The sequence below is a fragment of the Centrocercus urophasianus genome, unplaced genomic scaffold, assembly GCF_019232065.1.
Source record: "Centrocercus urophasianus isolate 14NV4802_14NV808 unplaced genomic scaffold, USGS_Curo_1.0 seq_14, whole genome shotgun sequence".
In the NCBI taxonomy this organism is placed as follows: domain Eukaryota; kingdom Metazoa; phylum Chordata; class Aves; order Galliformes; family Phasianidae; genus Centrocercus; species Centrocercus urophasianus.
In genome coordinates, this window is record NW_024884586.1 from 7041347 (window position 1) to 7061254 (window position 19908).

A 19908-nucleotide genomic window follows, 5' to 3' on the forward strand; every position below is an offset into this window, starting at 1 on the left:
ACTGTTACCATTTAGTCCAAACGCAACCCACCACCACCATGCCCACTGATGATGTCTCTCAGTGCCACATCTCCACATTTCTTGAACACTTCCAGAGACATCGACTCCATCACCACTCTGGGCAGCTTGTTTTCAGTGCCTCACCACTCTTTCCGAGGAAAAAAAAAATTCCTAATACCCAATCTGAACCTTCTTCTGGCGCAACTTGAGGCCATTCCCTCTAATCCTATTGCTAGTTATGCAGGAGAAAAGACCAGTCCACACTTCACCACATCTTGCAGGTCACTGCTGAGAGTGACAAGGTCTCTACCTGGCTTCATCTTCTCCAGACTGAACAATCACAGCTCCCTCGCCCACTCCCCATAAGACTTGAACTCCAAATTCTTCACAGTTTTGTTGCCCTTCTTTAGAAACACCTGAGGTCCTCAATGTCTTCTTGTAGTAAGTCGTGCCTGATATCAGCAGAACTTGCACATAAACCTAAGCAGGAGGTTTACAGAGATGCAGATGTTTTGCCCTTGGTTGCATAGGAAGCCGGAATACACACTTCAGGTCTGCAGAGGCTCTGTGCTTGACAGCATTTCCATACAATGTGGGACTCTCATCACCAGACAGACATGGGGTGACAGATTAACAGGGCTTAAAGAAAGCAGGAGTTGTATGCCTAATTTATCATCCCCATAGAAGAGAGGAATTAAAAATCAAGGGCTTTTTGACGAACTAAGAAGAGCTGATGAGCTTAAGTAGAGTGCTGGATTTTGCAAGGAGAGAAACAATATGTAATGAAAAAAAGGAAATCAAAATACGTAGTTGAAGTAATCCCACATATTTGTACAATAATCTCAAAAAACTTGCCTGATGTTATCGGCTCCTTTTAAAGCCTCTGTTTGTCAGAAGAGCCCTCACATGTGATCTCTGAATATGTTACAGCCTGAAGGAAGGCTGGCTGACTTGTTCTGTTCTCATTTTATTAAAGTACTTTATCCATTTTCTCTATTCTTCACATGAACTGACATTTTAAGGCTACCCTTTCAGTAACTTGATTACAAATTTGAATAAGTGGAATTTGCTTTGATAGCTGATTTTAGGTTCATCATCTCTGGCAAATGGCGTTCTAAAAAGACCTTTAGACTAAACACGAAACCACAAATAAAAGATCTATCAAAATGGTTGTGCTTTTTGATTTTAAGAAAACAGAATGAAGAAAACTTTTCATCGTCCTGAGATTGAACTGAAAGCCTCAGACCAAAAGTGCTGAAGTCCGGTATTCTACTTGCTATTTTAAAGGGTAGTATAATTCATTAGAGTACATTCAGAATGAAAAGTTTATTTGATATTCAAATACGATTGTCATAACTCTCCTCCTTCCCAAGCCTACCTTTCTTTCCTATACAAAATCCAGAGAAGCTCTCTCAGTCTTGGAACACGTTAGCTTGGTGCTAGAGAGTTGCTGCCAGGTAAAGAATCATAGAATCAGTATGGTTGAAAAGATTGCTAGGGTCACTGAGTCCAATCATCAGCCCATGTCTGTAGCCGCTTTAAACCATGTCCCTCAGTGCCACCACGCCATGGTTTTCAACACCACCAGAGATGGTGACTCCACCACCACTCTGGGCAGCCTGTGCCAGTGCATCACTACTCCTTCTGAGATTTTTCCTAATATCCAACCTGAATGCCCCCCCCCCCCCCACTCCCCTTTCCCCCAGTGCAACTTGAGGCCATCACCTCTTGAATCCCACGTCAGGAGAAGGCCAATCTTGAATGCAGCAGGACATCTCTGGGTGGGTCCTGCTGTGCCACATGCTGCCACGGACCAAATGTCCTTGGGCATTTGGCCTCTGAGGCATTGCAGTGAGAATAGCAAAATTCTTGGATAGCAGGATGCAGAGGCAGGTTTTCCCCCATGTTTTCTCCTCTGAGGATACAAGGGTCCTAATCCTGCTGGCCTGCTGTCAGCATGCCATGGCCAACCCAACTCTGGAGGTGCATGTACAAGAACAGCAACCAGTCCTGTAGCTGATCTGGGGGAGTTGGTGCTACTTTCCTCCTCCTTTACTGCCTCAGTGACATAGCAAACAAGGAGGAAATAAAAGGCTGACTCTTTCCCTTCTGTTTATTTTGTCCTTTAACAGATCAAAATCCTTTCATGCAATGCCCAAGCCGGGAAAGTGAATCTACCAGATTGAAAAAGAGTGAGAGAATTATAACAAGAAAGAAAGAGAGGGGTGAAAAACAGGGAAGAAATCTTCTGGGCACAGGCAAACAAGTGGGGGGAGCAGCAGGTCTGCGAAGGCAGGGTGTCTGCAATCTTTGTGGCGATTAGATTTAATGGGACAGAAACGCTTCTCTCCTTCACGTCCCCTCCTCCTCTCAGCCTGAGGGGGGAAAGGAGGGAGGTGGTGATGGGGGGGTTGCGGCAGGAGGGGAGAAGCTTTGAAAGAATCTTTGACGTCAGCCTCACCCTATAAAAAGCTGGCAAGGAGCTGAAAAGCGGAGAGCAGAGCTCGTGGAAGAGTGACGATGCCAACCCCCAACATCTCCACCTCTGCAGCCAAAGGCTTCCGCAGGGCGGTGTCGGAGCTGGACTCCAAGCAAGCCGAGGCCATCATGGTAAGACAACTCTACTCCACTTCTTCCCTCTCCCCTAAAAAATGCAGCCTCTCCTCCAGCAGTAGGCAGTGGCAGACAGGCATAGAGGGATCAACATTATCCCTAGGGGTGATCCCCAGCCAATTCTCTAGACCAGGAGAAGTAAATGACCCCCACACTCATCTGTACACACTGATGTGTGAAATGCAAAGAACTAGGGGGACAAAAGCTAAAACAAATGTACCCTCATCCCCCCCTCCCCAGCCAAAAGCAACTACAATAACCCATAGAACTAGAGCAGGAGTAACAAGGCATCCGCAGCATCTAATGCAATTTGAAAAACTTAATACTATATTCATTGCTAGACTTTAAGCTGCAGAGATTTCATCTGTTATAGCACAATGGAAAAGTGTGAATTTCATTTCAGACCACATGCAGGGTGCAGGCAATTCATTCAGTTTGCTGTTGCTCTCTCAGTACATCCTTCTCACATTTCTGCTCCCACTCCTTCGTAATTATTTAGGGGCCTGGTTTTTACCTTGAGGAATACTTCTGCACACACTAAAGCTGCAGATATAAGGGAAAGAAGAGAAAATTTCCCGCTGGGCTGTCAAGTGCATTTAGAGAACAAATTCTAATAAATGCTTTGGGTAGGCTGTAGGAATGGAACACTAACCAAATGGGAAGGCAGTCAAGAAAAGGCTAGAGACCACGGGCATGAGACAGCTCTGCAGGTCAGGGAAGTGGCCAGGCTCTGGATGACCCCTGATAGCATGGGGAAGGAACTCTTGGGATACTTAGCAGGAGAAAACGTGGTGGAGGCACCAAAGGTGTTTTGGAGCATGCAGCACGCCAGAAAGAAAGAGAAACAACAAACAAAGAGGTAAGCTCGCTTTCAGTAGTAAATGGAAGTCAGGGAAGGCTTTCCTCCTGCACAGGCATTCCCACCCTGGCAAAATAATGAACATTTAAGTAGCTCTTCAAAAACAGGGATTTTCCAGGCTGCTGTGTTAGATCAGTACTTGAGATGCTCGCATGTCTGGCCAAGGGGTGAGAGTTTGGTGATTGGGCATGCGGGGATGCTGTGCTGTGTTTGATGGAAAGTGTGGCCTTGGGTGCAAGGGCTACAGGAATCTGAGTCCTTTGGACATGCTAGCAGGGCTGTGGCAGCCTGGAAGAGCAGATATAAAACTTCAGACCATCTCTGTATCCCTTCTTGGAATAGAAATCCACAGAAAAGTGAAAAATAAATAAAAAATAGCTCTCCTACCTCATGTGGGAGATCTCCGCAATCCCTTGGCTTATTTCGCTGGCTTGCACTAAGCGAGAGGCATGACTCTGCATTTGTGCATGGCAGCACTCAACCCCAGCCCTCATACTAAGGCCATTGGCCACCCAGTCCCTTCCACCACCACACCAGCAGGTCAGAGGTGTCCCTTCTGAGCTTTGCAATCCCAAGACTCACCCACACCAGAAGGTGTTTCACACACCAGCTGTAACAGCCAGAGATAAACACAGTGGAAAATCCTTCAGGTTGTATATTTAGATTTTCTGCTCACAGTTTTTCTTTGCAAGATATCTTGTATCTGTAACAGGGATTTGGTTACAAAGCGTTTAATCAGGAGATGGCAGCTGGAAGCCAAACAGCTGGAAGGACTGCCTGGGATTGTTACAAAAAGCAAGCCTAAATGCTTTAATTCAAAGCATCACGTTTTTAGCAGCTAGGCACACAGAACTGCAGCAATTTCAAAGAAAGAAAAACTAATCCTTTGTACCAGATGAATGACCAAGTCAGACACAGATCCCAGGGAGGTAAAGAAGTGTTCTGCAAAATTAAATTTCTCATTTTAGCTGGATAGGCAATGAGGGAGTTAGTCCACAGGGAAAGTCAGAAATCCCGTGTAAGAGCATCTTCCAAAGAATAGAAGTCATTTATCATAAGAAATCATTTTGGCTAGTTTAGATAGAAAATAGTTCCTAATTTCCAGAAAAAAAAGAGGCAACATCCTGAAGAGCATAAATGATGAGAAATAGGAGAGATGATGCTGAGAGGAAAAGCATCGATGCAGCAAGCAGGCAGACCACTCCTGATGTTCTCCTAAACAAAAAACTGCCTTGCCCTTTTTCTATGAACTTTGCCACTCCAAGTGTGGATCTAAGCCCCTAGACATGGACCAAACCCCCTGCTTCTGCCTGTTGGCAGCATGGTTATACCATCGTAACTCCTCCCAGCGGAAATTTCACTTGATTTATGGGAGTCTGGCTCCCCTCCTTCTGTTCTCTCCATTCCAGAAGAAAATCCCTATTGCACTTTTGCACCTCTGGGCATAATACAATAAAACCACTTTAGCTGAAATGCTTCATACTGCTGAAAAGCACAGACCCTGTTTGCCCTACTTATTGCAGGCACCTGAAAGCAAACACTAGCTTAGCTTTAAACACAGTAGCAATATAAAATACACGCTTAAAGCCAAGCATATGCTTACAAGTTCTTAAAAGTTAAGACCAGAAGGGTATTTTTTAGAGGTCTTTTCTCTTTGGGTGCAAATACCACCAAATTAGACAAATGGCAATGCGCGCTTATTTGTTAGATGGTATTTTTTGGTGCCTCTAGGAATAAAGGAGCTGAGGATCAGCAAATATCACTTCAGAGGGGTTTCTTTATTAAAAAAGAGGACAAAGAAGAAGCACGTGGGCTGATATCTAGAGATACAGTGTTTTCCAGGGTGCATTTCAAATGTCAGAGGAAGCCATGAAGCTCTGTGCTGCTAAAGCATCCAAGAGGGTTCTCAGAGGAAACATCACAGAGGGCTTCAAAAATAATAGAGAAAATAGGCTTAGTAGTTGAGCAGGCTGTTTTTCAAAGGGAAATATTCTCCAAAGTTTCAAAGGGTAGGGAAGGCATTGTTTTTTTGGCATCTATTTACCAAATGCCTTCATTAGAATTAGAGGATAAAAAAATACAGCCAGTCCATCTCTGTGAGTGGATGCTGAACTGCCTTATAAGCTATCCCCTTTCAGTGCTGCCTCTGGTTTCTTTTAGCAAGTTCTAAGACTCTGTCATCTGCTTTGAGTGTCTAACACAGAAAATTGGAACCAACTGAACTGCCTCAAAGTGGAAGGATTATTGCAGAAAGACCAGAAACAAATAAGTTGGCATATGAGCTGTTAGTATAACAAAAGCAGCGGCGGTGAAGGAAATGGTTCATAGCTCACTGTAAATATAAAAGAGCCACTCAACATGGCTCCAGGCACAGAGGTGCAGCAGTTTAGCTGTAATTCCAAGTAACTGTAGGGCTTAGCTGGGACAAAACAAACCACCAGAGAAATGGGAGGACTTTTCAGGTATGCATGGATGCAGCTCCAATTATAAATCAGTGGGCAAGCATCCACTTAAATCAGAAGAAAATGCCTGTGGGATATGTTTTTACTCTTTCAGCGTGGCTGGGGACATACGGGCACAGGGCTATGAAGAGAACGTGAGAGCATGTGGTGTGCTTAGGCTGGTGGTTGCACTGGGCCTGGGAGCAGATTGGCTACTATACTAATACACCTGTAAACAGTTCATATTTCCTGGCCAGGGCACAGCTGCAGGCTTCAGTTGTACCTCATAGCATGCCTTTTTCTTAAATGATTCTGTGTTTACCTAGCACGTCTCCCCTGCAGTTTACAAGACTCCTTAAAACGGTGCAAGACTGTGTCTGAATATCAGTTTTTGAAGAACATATACATATATATTGCTGGGGAAGGCGTGGGAGAAAAGCCCACTTCAGTTGTACTATAAGCATATTTAGCTTTTTCCCAAAAGGCCACATTTCTGAAAGTTCAGTTCTAAAGCCTTAGTTCTCAATACTTTCCTTTGCAAAGCTGAGCAAGTCAGCCCAGCCTTTCCAATCTTCCTCTGATGAGGCACTCCAGTCACACCTCATGCAGTACCAGAGTTGCTTCTGCTCCCCACTACCGCTCCATAAGAATTGTTACTTATTTCTATTCTGCATTCAGTCTCCGCGGTTCATTGGTAGACGCCAAAGCCTCATTGAAGATGCCAGGAAGGAACGAGAGGCTGCAGCTGCAGCCACTGATGCAGCAGAGTCCACAGAGACAATTGTTTTTGAAGAGAAGGATGGGAGAGCCATGCTGAACCTGTTCTTCATGCTCAAGGGTGCCAAGACTTCTCCGCTCTCGCGAGCACTTAAGGTGTTTGAGGTGAGTCTCTAACCTGCTTCTGGACTCAAGGAACACTATGCTTCTCATGGTGGTTTGATGAGAAATATCCCCTGAATCTATCAAGGAAGATTCAAACTAGTTCTGACTACTGCAAGTTAAGAGTTAACTGTCTGCATGATCTCCCAAAGTCGTGCTTTGCTCATGCCCTAACATGCCCACACTAGGAATGTGCTTTTACAACACTCTGGGCTCGACTTTGCTTAATTACTGAAGTCAGCCACACAATTTCACACCCACAATACACACCCATATTATTTGTAGCATACTCTGACAGCACCCTCTACTGCTCAGCACTATGTGCACTGGGCTCTGATCAAACATTCACAACACACCATGTGCTCTACACGGCTACAGAACAAATTCCCTTTCCTCACTACTGATCAGCTGGGTCAAGGCTTTGGTAATCTAAGAATTGAGTGTTAAAGGTTGTATTGGTTCCTTCACAGAGGTGCATCCTATAAATAGCTTTAAAATTGATGAAAACTCGTATCTGATTGCACTTTTGTCCTCTAGCCAGCAATATAATCTTCTATTATCTAGGATCTCTGTACCATGAATGGAAAGATTGAGATAAGTACTGGCTATTTAAACAATAATCAAAACATGACAACTTGCATTTATATAGCTCATTCTCATCCAGAAGGATTTGAAAGTGTTTTGCAAACTGGGGATCTGTGCAATGTTATATCTATAGTAGTTTAATCTCATTAACTTCAGCAGCAAGAGGACAATTTGTTCCTATTCATCAGCCACATGGATTAAAAGGGACCTACAGAGGTTCCTAGTTCAACCTTCTGCTCATAGCAGGTCTAGTTGCAGTGTGTTATTCATGGCCATGTTTGTAAAGCAGAGATTCTACAATCTCCTTGGACTATTTGTGTAGTGTTTTACTGCCTGCATGGTAAAAAGTTTTTTTTTTTTTTTTTTTCTTTTTTTTTTTAATGTCCTTGCTTACAGTTTGTGTCCATTGCCTCTTGTCTTACTGCTATGCACTTTAAGATGAGCTTGGCTCTGTCTTTACACCCTCCCACCAGGTACCAGGTTAAAGCAATCTGATTTCCCCTGCAACTTCACCTCTTAAGGCTGAGCAAATCCAATTCCCTCTTTCTTTCCTCATATAACATGCTCCAGCCACCTGTTCACCTTGCCAGCCATCCACTATACCTACTACAGTATAACAGTATCTTTCTTCTATGGGACACAGCACACCACATGTGGTCTTCTTCATCAGTGATACAGGGGAGGAATCACTTCCCTTGACCTGTTGTCTACGGGCTTGTAATTACTAGTTAGTATGTGAGTTCGCTGTCATAAGAGCATGTTGCTTGCTCATATATTAATATTCTCTATTCCAACACAAAACTCTTTTCCCTAGAAAATTAGACCCCTCGTGGGGTAAACCAGATTATCAGCAACACTACATCACAAAATTGCTGCCTAACAGCCATAAACGTTAAAAAAAAAAAAAAACAAAAACAAAAAAAAAACCAAGCAAACAAACAAACCAAAAAACAAAACCTGTTTTTGGGGGGATAAGTATTTTCCTGAAATTAGAAGGCATTATAGCTACAGCCCATGCAGCACCATGTCTGATAATCTTCTGAAAAGTGTTTCAGATTTTTAATGCTTAAAAAACATCTCACATTTTCTCTAAAAGGATGATTGTAAGAAAAAAACTGTTTCTGGGCAACATTTTTGTTCTTATTTCAAAAGAATCCCTCAAACACACGTGTCAAGCAGAAATGTAATACTTTTCTAATAATAGAAGATTATAGACATAGTACATTTCATGTCACCATGATCGTATCTCCTTCCTAAGAGAAGCACAATGCTGCCAGGAAAGTAAAATAAATAAAAAAATAACAAACCCATCAGTGTAACATTTCAAATGCAACACACTGCTTAGCAGGTATGAAGCATGGAGGTGTAGACTCTTGTACTTGGCAGACTGCATCTTACACCACATTTTAAGTCTATAATTTAAATAGCTTTTAAACATCAAGGAAGAGACAGGGGCAGCTTACATCCAAATATTATTTGTTTCTTTCTGGAGAAAATTACTTGCAGCATCAAGATCTGCTTTGGAGAAGAAAAAAAAGAAGAAAAAAAAAAAGCTCTTCGATCTTGTCACAGAGAGAGCTTTCAAGATAATAAAAAGACAAACATGTCAAGCCACAACAGAGAAAGATTCATTTCCCAGATCCCTCTGGCAATGCAGGTACAAGATATGAAAGCAGACGGGCATAATGACATTTGCCTCATCATAAACCAGGCTGCAGGGAAGCTGGTTTCACTCTGCTGTATGTGTTACATGCAGTCAAAGCATAGGTAATGCAATCACAGCTGTCAGATTAATGCAAAGGTATTGATTGTTGAGGGGACAATGTAATATTGAAGTTGGTAGGTACATTCAAAAACACAGTCCTAAATTTAATTTACCTGTGGCATTGCATCTGTTCCTTCTCATCTGCCTCTGATTAACAAAAGAAATAATGCTCTTTCTTCTACCAAAGATATCTCAGAGACATTGGAAAGGTTGTGTCATTGTCCATGGAATCGTGCTCGTACTCCAAATTTTCACAGAGATAAAGAAAGCATCCAAAATTCTACCAGGACCTTTTGGAGGACCTGGGACTCTGTTCTGTCCACTTCTTATTTTTGTGTGAATTCAGTTCTAATGATGAGCCCCAAGTAACTACTAGAGTCAGAGCAGAATTTAGCAACCTGCTGGATGTAGACAGAACAAACGTTCTTCTTAAACCTCTTCCTCGACTCCTAAAGAACCCTCACAAAACAAGCAAAACAAACATACAAAAAAAAAAAAAAATTGAGGAAAATGATGGGGTGCAAGTCTTACAGGAGTATTTATGTCAGTCACTGTTGACAAGGGTGAGGCTAGACTCTTCAAATGACATTAAGTAGCAATAAGGTGGCTGTTAAATCACTGTCACGAGTCCTTCAGGAAAGCTATCAAACGTATGAAATGGGGGTGAGATCCTGTTTCTCAGACAAAAAACTAGACAACCCACCTATTCACATTTTTCCAATGGCTGGCTTAAACACAAATTAAAACATCTACAGATTTCTTTCAGCTGTAAATCTGCAACTGAACGATCGCTTCAGATTTTATGCTCAAGTGTGCGTGTGTATTCGTCTGCGATTGGGCGTGTAGTGGGTGAGTCAAACCTCTGCTTTTCTACGGGTATCAAACACTTGTGATGGCAGGCAAGGGGAACCTACACTCCCGGAGACGGCGGTCCCGCACGTTCAGCACCACGGCCAGCACCGCCCGCCGGCTCCCTGGTTGCTCCTTGCCCCCCTTCGTCACCACCAAAAATCCACTAATTAAAGGGAAAAGGGGACCATAGGAAGTTGCTTTCTACCCTAGCGACTTCCCCTCTCAGAAGCAAAACCTCGGTAACGGATAAGCAAGTTTACCTCAGTCAAAATAATTTTCAGTGCAGCAGCAGGGGCCTCCCCACAAATGTCCGTATGTGCACATCTTTGGAAAACATCAGTTTTTTCTCAAGTGTTACAGTCTTTCAGTGTTTAATGCTTTTGTTCTTCTTTCCCATGTTCTACAAGACATTTGAAGCTAAAATCCACCACTTGGAGACAAGACTCAGCCGAAAGCCCCGTGAAGGCACTGCTGAACTGGAGTATTTTGTGCGCTGTGAAGTGCACAGCTCTGACCTTAATACTTTCATTAGCTCCATCAAGAGGGTAACAGAAGATGTGAGGACCACTAAGGAAGACAAATGTAAGAAAAATATAAAAATTATTCGATTATTTTTATTTTTATTTATTATTATTATTATTATTTTTTGGTGGTATGGTTGAAACAGAAACAGGGCAAAGATTTCAATATTCTCAGAAAAGAAATGATATGACGAATGTGACCAAGGGAAGAATGCCTCAGGATCATCTCCTTGCACATTTCTCCACAAAGTCTCACATTCATCCTTTGCTTCCACAGACAGCTTCTGTTTTTCTCTCTCCCCACAGTTCACTGGTTTCCCAGAAAAATATGTGAATTGGACAAGTGCCACCATTTGGTCACCAAGTTTGACCCTGACTTGGACTTGGATCATCCGGTGAGTGTATGGGTACATATCTGCATTTGAGTTCTGAGCCAGATCTCAGAAATAAGGAGCTAGAGAGCAGCTACTCATGCAGCTGGTCAGGGAATTGTACCAGAACCACCAGTTGCTCCAGACAGCAACGAATTTTATCAGGTTAGAAATTTAGTAACATTAAAAGCATTGTGTTTATGTTCCTATTTTTCATCCTAGGGCTACTCTGACCAGGTGTATCGCCAGAGGAGGAAATCAATAGCAGAAATCGCTTTTCACTATAAGCAGTAAGTATCATCCCTCACATTCATGCAGGAATAATACCATGTCAAAACAGCCTATTGAGAAGTAATTAACGCTACATGCATTACACCTTTTTTGTGTTTTCTCCCATTTAGCCTTTCCACTTCCTTTTGTGTGCTTCTTCTCTCCATGTATTCCAGTTCCATCCCTAATTTAAAAATGTCTGTGGTCATTTATTCATATACTGATACAGTCAGAATAAACTTGCTGCATAACAAAAGCTGTGTATAATTCCACCAGATCTCCAACTTAACTATGAACTGTTGCAACTCTTTTAGAATGATATCTAGTCTCAACTTCAAAGTTTCATATACTGAAAAAAATCATCACATGTCTGGAAAACTTATTCCAATGGTCCATTATACTGACTGAAAAGAATGTTTAATTTCAAAATAGAACATCAGTAGATTTAACTTCTACCCAGTGCATCATACACATCTTTCATAGAGCTCTATCACTTTTCCTACCCCATTATGGTATTTATAGACTCCTAACTCTTTCTGATAAATTAAATAGATTCCTATAATGGTCTCATAATTGTCTTATATAGAATTAAGACTATCTCTTGTACTGCTATTTAATACTCTCATTCTGATGTAAGCAGCGATAGCACTAAATCTCTTCACAACATCAATCAGAGCTCCAGTGTTCAGTTGGGTTAGTAAAAACACTCCCTAGATCCTATTCAGTAACACTGCCTTCCACCACAGTGCCTCTTTTAGCAGCACTTAAATGTAGATTCCTTTAGTGAACCATGCTGAAAGCAAGCTATGGATATTATCTGGATCACCTTCTTGAGCTATCTGCACACTTGATGTGATCCAACCATGGCTTACTGACTGCTCTGTTAAATTACATGTTTGATGCACATTCAAAGCTTGGAATATATACAATGATAGGTGTTTGTTTGTGGTGTTTTTTTTTTCTTTTTTTTTTTTTTTCCCCACTGATATTAAATACATAGGAAATAAGTGAGCCAGCAAGAGAGTCCTAAGGGACTGAGTATAAATACTCTACTAAGAAGATGCACCCATTTAGGATGCTTTTTCTTGCCTATCAGGTTAGCATTCATAGGCTGCTGTGTAACATCCCTTCAGGCTCTTAATGGAACAGGAACTATGCTTTATCACTGTAATATATGAATATCTCATTCATTCAAAAATACAGAGCATGAAGATTTAGAAAAATATAATTACGATGCTGAAAAGGCAAGAGCACCAGCCTTCTTCAGTTCCCACTTATAATAAACAATGTCTTTTCTTGCAGTCCTTAGTCTCATGGACAACACTGTCTTCCCCCCCCCGCAGCTCAAATGTGTTTAGTTGTCTTTATTACCTACTTTTATTTCCCAGCCATTGATTCATTCTAATAATCATCAGCTCCCCGCAGCTTAGGCAAATGAAATTAATTTATTCTCACAAAAGGCTTCCCATTTTTTCAGTGAAAACTGTATTGACTGGAAATACTAAGCCTGCTAAGCTTCTGCTCATCCTTTGCTTATTTATAACTTCCAGTGAGATTAATGCTTTTCTGTCTCCATTACTGCACCTGTGCAAATGACCTAGTATCAAAAGTTTGTTTTTCCTGCCACCTTGTTTATTTTAAAGAAGAATCTTGATCACCATCATACAGAGCTTCTCTAAAGGGCTTCCTTCTCAATAGGGAGAGGAGCTTGGCTTGTGCTCTTCTACTGTCAGTAACAGTGCATTTGCCTTGCAGGGGAGATCCAATTCCCCATGTGGAGTACACAGCAGAGGAGACTGCTACCTGGTGAGTGCTGATACAATTCATAACTCATGGCTCCAGCACTAGAAACTGGGAATTAAAACCTGGATTGTTGTAGTGATTTGCAAAAAGACCCCTAAGAGCTTCCTTCAAGAGAGCTTCCCCAGAGAGGAAGTCATGTCAGTCACGGGCTACTATTGAGAACTCTGACTCTTAAACAAGGTCACATTTTGTTTATATTGACCATCTATAGTGCAGCTCCAGGAATGATGTACAGGGAATATTTTAATTCCAGTTAATGCTTTTAATACTGTCTTCTGACCTTGAAGGTCAGCGTAGATTTGACTGATGCTTCATGCTCCTCCAAATATGTACATTTGTGTACTCTGATAAGCATGCAAAGAGGCAGACTTAGTCCTGCAGAAAGCACAGAACAAGAAATCTAGAAGCATGAGAACCTGGTAGCGTGCATCCAGAGGAACAAGTGGGCAGGTCATTGACTGTGTCATTTCTTGCCCTGAAGGAAGGAGGTATACAGCACTCTGAAGAGCCTGTATCCAACCCATGCCTGCAAGGAGTACTTAGAAGCTTTTAATCTACTGGAGAAATTCTGTGGCTACAATGAGAACAACATCCCTCAACTGGAGGAGGTCTCCCGCTTCCTGAAAGGTGAGTACAAGCTCCTGATGGAGCAGAGAAAAGCCCAGGGGACCTCGATCTGTGGCAGCCAGGGCTCCAGCACAGCAGTGGCAGCTGCAATGGGAAAATCTAAGCATGGAGGAGAGGTGGTTGAAGCCACAACTAGACAGGGTTAGTTCATTGGAAAGTCAAGACCATCATCAACCCACTGAACAACTAATGAACTCCCTAGTAGAAGCAGGAACATTGGTTTAGGCAGCAAAGGAGCTGTTTGTCTTCCAGCACTGAATATTTTTCTTTAGGTACTGGAACCATAGGACAGCAGCACAATCTGTGATCTGCCCCCTCACACAAAGCCTTATGCTCTGTTTCAGAGAGGACTGGCTTTCAGCTCCGGCCTGTGGCTGGCCTGTTGTCTGCACGTGACTTCCTTGCCAGCCTGGCCTTCCGTGTGTTCCAGTGCACACAGTATATCCGCCACGCATCTTCACCCATGCATTCCCCTGAGCCGTGAGTACTGCTGGCCCTGGCAGCCAGCAAGGAGCATTTGGCTTTTTCCCTAATGGGCAAGCTATCTGCTGCTGATTGCATTTTCCTCCTTCCCCTGGACAACGGCAGGGACTGCTGTCATGAGCTACTGGGGCACGTCCCAATGCTGGCTGACAAGACATTTGCCCAGTTCTCCCAGGTAAGGTAGTTTTCTGCTGCTTCTCCCCAAGAGTGTAAGGGAGTAGGTGAGATCCCAAACAGGCCTGATTGTCACTCACACTCCTGGCAAGGATGCTGCCTGGAGGAGATTTTCTCCTCTCCACCCTTTTCTCTTGGGTTTTCATTACACCACACCAGCAGTCAAGCACTGCTTTGCTCTAAGGGGTTTCTACAGGACATAACAGCATGCTCCAAATCAATTGCTATAGCAATAGCACATTCAGCATTATTTGTGAAGATGTCTGCTAGGGACAGATTTGCAATATATATGCACATCTGGGTTTGGTACTTTTTCCTTCAACATGTGACATGACTGCCTCAGCTCCAACTTTGGCCGATGCCTGTTTGCTTTCAGCCTTGCCTTTTCTTACCAATCTTACACCCTTCTTCTAGACTATATACTGAAGAATACTTAACAGCCATTTAATCTGAGTGCAACTAAGCAACAAAAAAGGCTTGGCAGCTCAGGTAGACTATATCTGTTGTTTCCAGGCAATAACAACAGAGAAATCTGTGTGTAAGGGCCTTGCTAATTGTCTTTAAGAAGTCATCAAGAAAGAGGTGGGTTTAAGGAAAAGGTGATCATGAATAGTTTGGTGGTGATGAAGGAAAGGGAGACCCCCAATAATGGGGAGAATATGGGAGTACCAGCCTGAAGGTGCAATGGGGCAGCTGGAGAATTACCACAGCAGGAGCCACCAGGCAGGGGACGGGGAGGAAGAGATCAAGAAGGGATGTGCAAAATAAACATTTCAAACAAGTTGTTCCAATAGAAACACTGGCTAATGTGAATTCCCAGACACCAGCTACAGAGGAGGTTATGAGATAGACAGAAATTCCCAAAGCGACATCTTGATATTTCCTTTACTCTCATTATCCACAAGAAAGATGCACTATGAGTTTTCAGAAGTAGTAAGTGGATGCTTGTGCTGTGTGAGAACTGAATAACTGACAAGCTCCTACATGCTTAAGTAGATCTTGCTGCAAATCTATCCTGACATCACTCTTATATTCCCAGGACATTGGGCTTGCATCTCTGGGAGCAACTGATGAAGAAATTGAGAAACTGGCTACAGTAAGTTTTTCCATCAGCCCCAGAGGAACCCCACTTCCTCTACTAGAATGGTTGTGGTGTTAGAATTGCAGCCTGGTACCCCTGCATTTGCAGGTTTAGTGTCCCCAAACAAGCTGCCCCCAGATGATCACGCAGAACAGAGATTAGATGAACAGCAGAGCTCACTTGCACGTTAACCCAATTTTCAGAGGCACCAGAGTATCCACGAGCATCATATTTCTAACAGCATTGCTGAGATTCTTTGGTACAGGATTAAATTACATTCACTTCCTCTGGCTCTACCTCAGCAAGGTGACTGGCCTGCTCCAAGGGCACCTGTCATTGCATGTGGACAGGGGCACAGTTTGTCCCAGCACGGCAGAGGTTTAGTTTAACACTCTGCTCTGGCAGGGCTGGCTGCAGGGGAAGGAGGCAGAGGATTATCCTTCATGCAATTTGGTGTCCATGCCAGGCACACATTCATTCAAATATCTCCAAACCCTCAGCATAGTGCATGGACAAGGAAATGAAGAAGAGTTGTGTCCACCATTTGTTTTTCTTTTCTTTTTACAGCTTTACTGGTTTACAGTGGAGTTTGGACTCTGCAGACAGAATGGAATAGTCAAAGCCTATGGGGCAGGTCTCCTGTCTTCCTATGGGGAGCTCATCGTAAGTCCCAGCACAAATTACCACTGTGCTCTACACTCTTTACTACAAAACTCTTCTTCCTTTGAGCAGCTGCAATGTCCTTTGCTGATCTATTATCCATTTCCAGCGTGTTTTCTCTGGGTTCTTTGATTTTACGCTGAAACTTTTCCCACTGTGTCCATAGCACTCCTTGTCAGATGAACCAGAGGTACGGGACTTTGATCCTGACGCTGCTGCTGTTCAGCCCTACCAGGACCAGAACTACCAGCCTGTGTATTTTGTGTCTGAGAGCTTCAGCGATGCCAAAAACAAGCTGAGGTAGGACTGGGCACTGAGGGAGACCCAAACAAAGGGACACAAAGCTATATTATTTTAAAACAAGGCTTGGTACCATAGCTGCTTTCAGTATATAATCTCAGAAGAGTTCAGTTAGTTCAGTTCAGTTAGTCTTTCAAAAATTCAGGCCTAAATAAACATTCACCCAGTTTTTACATGGAGTGAAGTAATTTATCAGTTCCTACAGTCCCAGCTTCTCTCTGATTGGGACACTAACTATCCAACAAAAGGTGGGCTGGAGGGTTTGGAACAGAGAAAGAAGCACTCATTGAGGCAAGGCTGAGAGCTAAAGAAGAGACAAATCTGGCACAACTCCCTAATTCTCAAAAGGAGATAAAGATCACCTCCAGCTCCCAGGAGAGGTTGAGCAACATAGTAGAGAGCTGGTGGGAAGTCCAGAACATAGAGGCTCAGAGAACTCATCACAACTTCCTCTGCTTCCTTGCCACAGAAAAGCCAGGTCCGGCACCAGCCAACCAACACAGCATCTCCCACCAGCACGTGCCCCTCCAGAACGCATCAGTTGTGTCATAATAAAAGATTTAGGAGAGACACGAAGAGCTGCTCAGAATGTTTCTGATCTCTGAATTTAAGAGGCAGAAAAGGTTTTTGTCTTTCAGAGTAACACCTGGGCAACTTACACATCTTTCAACTAGCAAAAATCTCAGCCATTCTTTGTGGCTTGGACACAAGGAAAAACAATTGCATGACATGGATCCATTGGAAAAAGGAATTTTTCTTCCTGTAGCATGGTTAACAGATCCCATGCATTATCTCACTAGTATAAACTTGGTTTCCACATCACATGCAACAGCAAACATGTTGAGACTGCAGGGGTAGCTCTGTGCACAGATGTCAGTTCGGAACAACATCTTGACCATAGTCAGAGTGATTTACAGGAGGAAAACTCAGTGCTGTCACATTTAGTTGCAAGAAGAAACTTTTGTGTATATCATTTTGTCTTGGCATAGAGAGGGTACATGTAGAGACAAAGCATCACACAGCATGCATGACTTTGCAGATCCCACAAATGAGGTATTTCACACAAATAACACAGCAAGTTTTATCATATTTGAACTTCTGCTTTTATGGCACTCACTTGCGCCACTCATATAACCCAGGGTCCAAATGCTCAAAAGCAAGCACCTAGGAAACCCTTCCTCTCACACACAGTCTGCTTCAAAAATAAAAAAGCACTCAGCTGTTGGCTCATGAGTTATTTCATTGCATTTAAAGGGGGGAAAATACACTACTTATTAAAACTTAGGCTAGAAAATGTTGACAGTGGCCAGCACTTAAAAAAAAAAAAAATCCTCCACCAGCTTGCAGCTTTGGCTTAGTGACCCCTGGTCTTCTCTGTAGCCAGTTATGCTTTTCTCACAGATCCTGGTAATCAGACTTGCTACAGCGCACAGAATCAGCCCAGGACATGTTGAAGGGAGCGATGCACTTCCCATTCCGTGCAGACCTACGATAGCCACAAGAGGGTACCCTAAGCTAAGCAATTCAGGAGCAGAAGGGTGAAGCCTTAGTAACGAGCACGCTTGCCCCAGTACTTGTTTCTCCCTTCATCATCACAGGTCTTTTCAGTCTGAGATTTTAGCCGTAAGTACACAAACGTAGATTCCCAACTCAATATTAAGTGTCAAGAAAGAAAAATCCACAAACCTGCCTTGTCAAATGTACAGACGTAAGCCTTGGAGCTGAATACGAGAAACCTTCCTCTTGCTGTGTTCACCATGACCTCCTTGAACACTTGCCAGGTAAACCTGGTGACAACCTCTTGTTCTTGAGATGCGCCATGAGAAGTCAGGGTTGTCACTCAGATTCAGGCTTCAGTTGGCCCTGGGTGTGAAATAGTGTAGCATTACTCAGCTCAGCCTGGTGATGCTATTCCCATCTCTGTGCACAGGTCTGACCTGCTGCCTCTCAGTCCTATCTTAACATGGCCTGCAGCTAGTCATCTCCTCCCCAAGCAGAGATTAGTAAACAAGTGAATGACAGAAAGGATTTAGGAACGTAATACTACAATGCCAGAGGTTTTCCCTGCAATTAGTGTCTAAATCTCTCTGGTATTTTTGAAAGAAAAAGAAAAGCAATTTGAGTAGAAAGCGTCTGGAGATAGCCATAGGGTGGCAAGTTCAGTGCTACTCTTCAGTTTGGTGCAAGTCCATGTTTTCAGCCCCAAGAAACTTGCTGTTAAACTCAGTGTCCTCCTTACTGAATGGAGTGATCTCAGGCATCTCTACAGCCCTGTAAAGGTGGGAAGGTGAGAAACCAAATCTTCTGTGTTAAGTTGAATGTTCTAAGAGAGGCATTTGCCAGTTGAGATCTAGGTGAACGGCTATGGGGAGGAGGAGGCCAGGAGCTGGGCTGAGGACCTGTTTCTTGTACTAAGACCTTGTATCCTTCCCTTACAGGAACTATGCAGCACATATCAAGCGGCCCTTCTCAGTGAAATACGAGCCCTACACCCACAGCATTGAACTCCTGGACAGCCCCCAGACCATCTGCCACTCCCTGGAGAGCGTAAGGGACGAGCTTCATTCACTGATTAACGCGCTCAATGTGATCAGTTAATAAGAGAACTGGGCTCCTCCATTCCCCTCTGCCCTCCCCTGTTCCTAGCCCATAACTTTTAACTGTTGCCTCCAAACATTTGCACTGCTGCCCATCCCCATGCTACCCCAACAGTTTGCCACATTGGAATGTAGGGCCAGTTCAGAGGAAGGGAGAGGGACAAACCCAAGGCCTGCTGGCATCCTGGGTGACTTTGTCTTTGATTGCTGGGAGAGCTTTAACACTGTCCAAAGACATGGGTCAGGCTACAAAGTTGAAGTTAAGAGTTGTGCACTAGGTCCCTGGATGCAAGGAAGGGAGAAAAGCTGCTTTACCAAAAGCCAGTTTCATTAAAAGGAAAAAAACAAGAAGAAAATAAAAAGCTATTTTTTGCAGTTTGAGAGAATAAGTTAATCTGCCTTTTTAACTTCAAAACAAGTCCCTACAGCAATTCCACAGAGGGCACCCAGTCTCCACCACCTCAAGCCTGTTACAGCCCCTTGCACTTAGGAAATTCAGAGCTGCTCAGAGCACTTCTGCTGGAACCAAGATCATGACATTTAAGATCTCAGCTCTCAGCCTCCCCTCAGCTTCTTGCTGACAAGTCCCTGTGCTCACAGCCCCACCATGACAAAAGAAGCATTAGAGCACCCTTGAAGCTCTACACTGATCTAAGCCAGAAGTATCTGCCTAGACATAGAGGAGCCCCAACCTACCTGCACCTTCCTCATTTCAAGCACCACAAAACAATCCCAAACCCAGAAGCAGAGCCTCCAAACCCTCTTTTAAAAGCTCCCACACCTGAGACTTCGGCAGCCCCTTTTGTCATCTGCAGCTTCAATTGACTCCTAATGCCTCCCACTTCTCACCTTCCTAGCCACACCTGTGTTGCAGTTTCCCTGATGGGAGTTCATCAACGGAGAGACACAGATCACAACCAGCTGTGCTGTTGGTGCTCAGTAACTCAACTACTGCTGCTCACAGCAGATAGCAGCCACAGCTGTTGATGCTCATTTGTGCTGGTGGCCTTGGGCAGCCTTGGTGCTT

The 19908-nt window shown here is 43.5% G+C and overlaps 1 protein-coding gene across 1 annotated transcript; it reads left to right on the forward strand.

Moving 5' to 3' along the window:
• The first annotated feature begins 2520 nt into the window (after positions 1 to 2520).
• Positions 2521 to 18882, forward strand: TH (tyrosine hydroxylase). The gene is made up of 13 exons (XM_042814471.1): positions 2521 to 2610; positions 6592 to 6795; positions 10402 to 10576; positions 10822 to 10910; positions 11109 to 11176; positions 12912 to 12962; positions 13441 to 13586; positions 13931 to 14066; positions 14175 to 14244; positions 15283 to 15339; positions 15892 to 15987; positions 16151 to 16284; positions 18723 to 18882. Exons 1-13 carry the CDS (start codon positions 2521 to 2523, stop codon positions 18880 to 18882), a joined length of 1476 nt encoding a protein of 491 aa, XP_042670405.1.
• Positions 18883 to 19908: the final 1026 nt, after the last annotated feature.

Excerpts from the sequence above, each read along its gene's own strand:
- TH (XM_042814471.1), top strand. The coding sequence starts at position 2,521 with ATGCCAACCCCCAACATCTCCACCTCTGCAGCCAAAGGCTTCCGCAGG. Across the intron at positions 6,796-10,401 it reads GAGCACTTAAGGTGTTTGAG|ACATTTGAAGCTAAAATCCA; the intron begins GTGAGTCTCTAA and ends ATGTTCTACAAG. Across the intron at positions 11,177-12,911 it reads ATCGCTTTTCACTATAAGCA|GGGAGATCCAATTCCCCATG; the intron begins GTAAGTATCATC and ends TTTGCCTTGCAG.